Here is a 2,147-nt window from a genome sequence, read left to right as displayed (position 1 = left end):
TATTTTTAGTAGAGACGGGGTCTCACTCTTGCTCAGGCTGGTCTCGAACTCCTGACCTCGAGCGATCTGCCCGCCTCGGCCTCCCAGAGTGCTGGGATGACAGGTGTGAGCCACCGCACCCAGACTTTAACTGTATGTTTTTAACAATTAAAGGAAAACAAAAAAAATAATTCCAAAATGTGGGCCACTTCATTATGACTATTACCTGTATACTGTATTTATATTTAGGGATCTACACACACACACGCGAGCATGTTCTGCAAACTGTTCCTTATGAGAAACTCACAGGGTCATTTTGACTACATGTAATTTAAGACGTGACCCCTCTTTCTTCTCTCGTTGCTAATATCAAAAGCAAGGTAATGAGACAAATTCGCTTCTAGATACAAACCTATAGATTTCGACGTTCCGGTTCTTTTGCCTGGCGAGCTTAGAGGCGCTGGCTTCTCCCGCCACGATGATAGTGTTGTTTTCCATGACGACACCGGTACACACGGTTCCTAACCCCTCGCCATACTTGGGAGATGAGATGTAGTAAGTCTTCTGAGATACCGGATCGTAACAAAAGCTCGCATCTCCGTAGTTCCTGTGTCTTGATCGGATTCCCGAAGAATCGTTGCCGATGCACAGCAGAAGGCTGGTGGTCTCCATGCCGTAGCGAAGGTGTGGAAGGTTCCGTTGAGGAGCCTTGATGGCTTTGAATGCATCTTGGATTATGTCGATGCAATCGGCATCACACAGAAGCATCGTATTACTTCTGACGGCTCGTCTTAAAAAAGAAGGGTTTACGAGCTCCAGTCTGACTTGCTTCAGGAGCTCCACGAGGTGCTCCGTGCGCGACACTCGGTTATGATTTACCCATCTCAGAACTACGTCCAGAACGCTCTCCTCTCGGGAAACGTTGAGATCGTCTGATTGAATGAGCTTGAGGAGCTCGTGCACTCCGACCTCCAGGATTTCATCGTGCAAGCACACCTCGGCGAAGTGCTGATACAAGTATTTTTTCGATTGATCGGATAAATCTTCAGCTGCCATCTGCTCGGCGAAGTAATAGATGCCTACACAGTTGGAGGCATCTATGTGGTCCATCATGTATTTCTGACACGCGGCGAAGATGTCTTCCATCTGCAAAAAATAGGCAGCGGTGGCTACGGTCTGGACGTTGGCGTCACTGATCTCCAAGGCTGCATCGTACATGTACTTCAGTATGACGGACACGCTCTCTGCTGTGACGTCATGCAGCACGACTTCCCTCTGGGTACATTCCAGGAGCCCGCAGGTGAACATGGCTTTGAAGTAAGGACTAAACGCGCCCAGGACCAGCCGGTGACAAGGAAATCGCTCTTCTTGTGCTATGAGTACCACGTCAATCATTTCCGCTAATTCTTTCATGTTCCTAATTTTATTCAGTAAATTCAAGCTGTGCTGGGATTTCCCTTTTGCCTCAGTCTCGGACTCCATGGTACGTGCTCCAAAGTTTCCAAGTGAGCCTTCTTCAAATTCAGCGGGATTCCCGAGGGGCTGTTTGCACGTCGATTACTCGCAAGGCAGCAGAGATGTCAGGAACCATTCCTGAGGGAAAGAAAAGCAGTTTTCTTCTAAGAAAAAAATTCTCTATAATTTGGGTATGGCAGCCTTAGCTCTCAGGATTATTTATAAATAAACATCATTCGTTCCAAACAGAGCAGTTTAAGACGACGACTTTTGTATCTAAAAACATCTTTGATTACGTAAATGGTAAATTGTTAACCACGAACACAGTATTTTCCTAATCGGCAGCAGACATTCATCTGGGATCGGAAAGTCTTCCCTCCCAAAAAGGACGAAGAGAGAAATGATGAGATGGGCACATTTTGCAACTCTATTTCCAGTTACCAAATTCAGTCGACCTGCAGGCAGAGGGTACAGGGGCAGCCACTCATACTCTCTCCGAGGAGATGCAAAACCACCCAAAAGATTGTATGCATCCCCTCCAGAAACCAAAAATGCACCCGAACGTTATAACAGCCAATCCACAGAATGATGACTGAGACCATAAATAGGATATACCCTGGAAGCGTGAAGACCGAAAACAAATCCGCTAAAATTCCGCTCCAACTTTGACGTGGGACAATAATTCAGAACAGTAGCTGAGAAAGATCATTTGG

At 46.5% G+C, this 2,147-nt stretch overlaps 1 protein-coding gene across 1 annotated transcript in view; it reads right to left on the bottom strand.

The window, feature by feature from the left end:
• LOC105824503 (kelch repeat and BTB domain-containing protein 12-like) overlaps nt 1-1,521 on the bottom strand; it is a 27,471-nt gene extending 25,950 nt beyond the window's left edge. The window contains 1 exon segment of the mRNA XM_012661955.1: nt 388-1,521. Coding sequence (XP_012517409.1) covers nt 388-1,461 — 1,074 coding nt within the window. The 5' untranslated portion in view covers nt 1,462-1,521.
• Between the last annotated feature and the right edge of the window lie 626 nt (nt 1,522-2,147).

The sequence above is a fragment of the Propithecus coquereli genome, unplaced genomic scaffold, assembly GCF_000956105.1.
Source record: "Propithecus coquereli isolate 6110/MARCELLA unplaced genomic scaffold, Pcoq_1.0 Scaffold746, whole genome shotgun sequence".
Classification (NCBI taxonomy): Eukaryota; Metazoa; Chordata; class Mammalia; order Primates; family Indriidae; genus Propithecus; species Propithecus coquereli.
The sequence above is the reverse complement of the archived record's forward strand: the minus strand, read 5'-3'. Positions and strand labels throughout refer to the sequence as shown.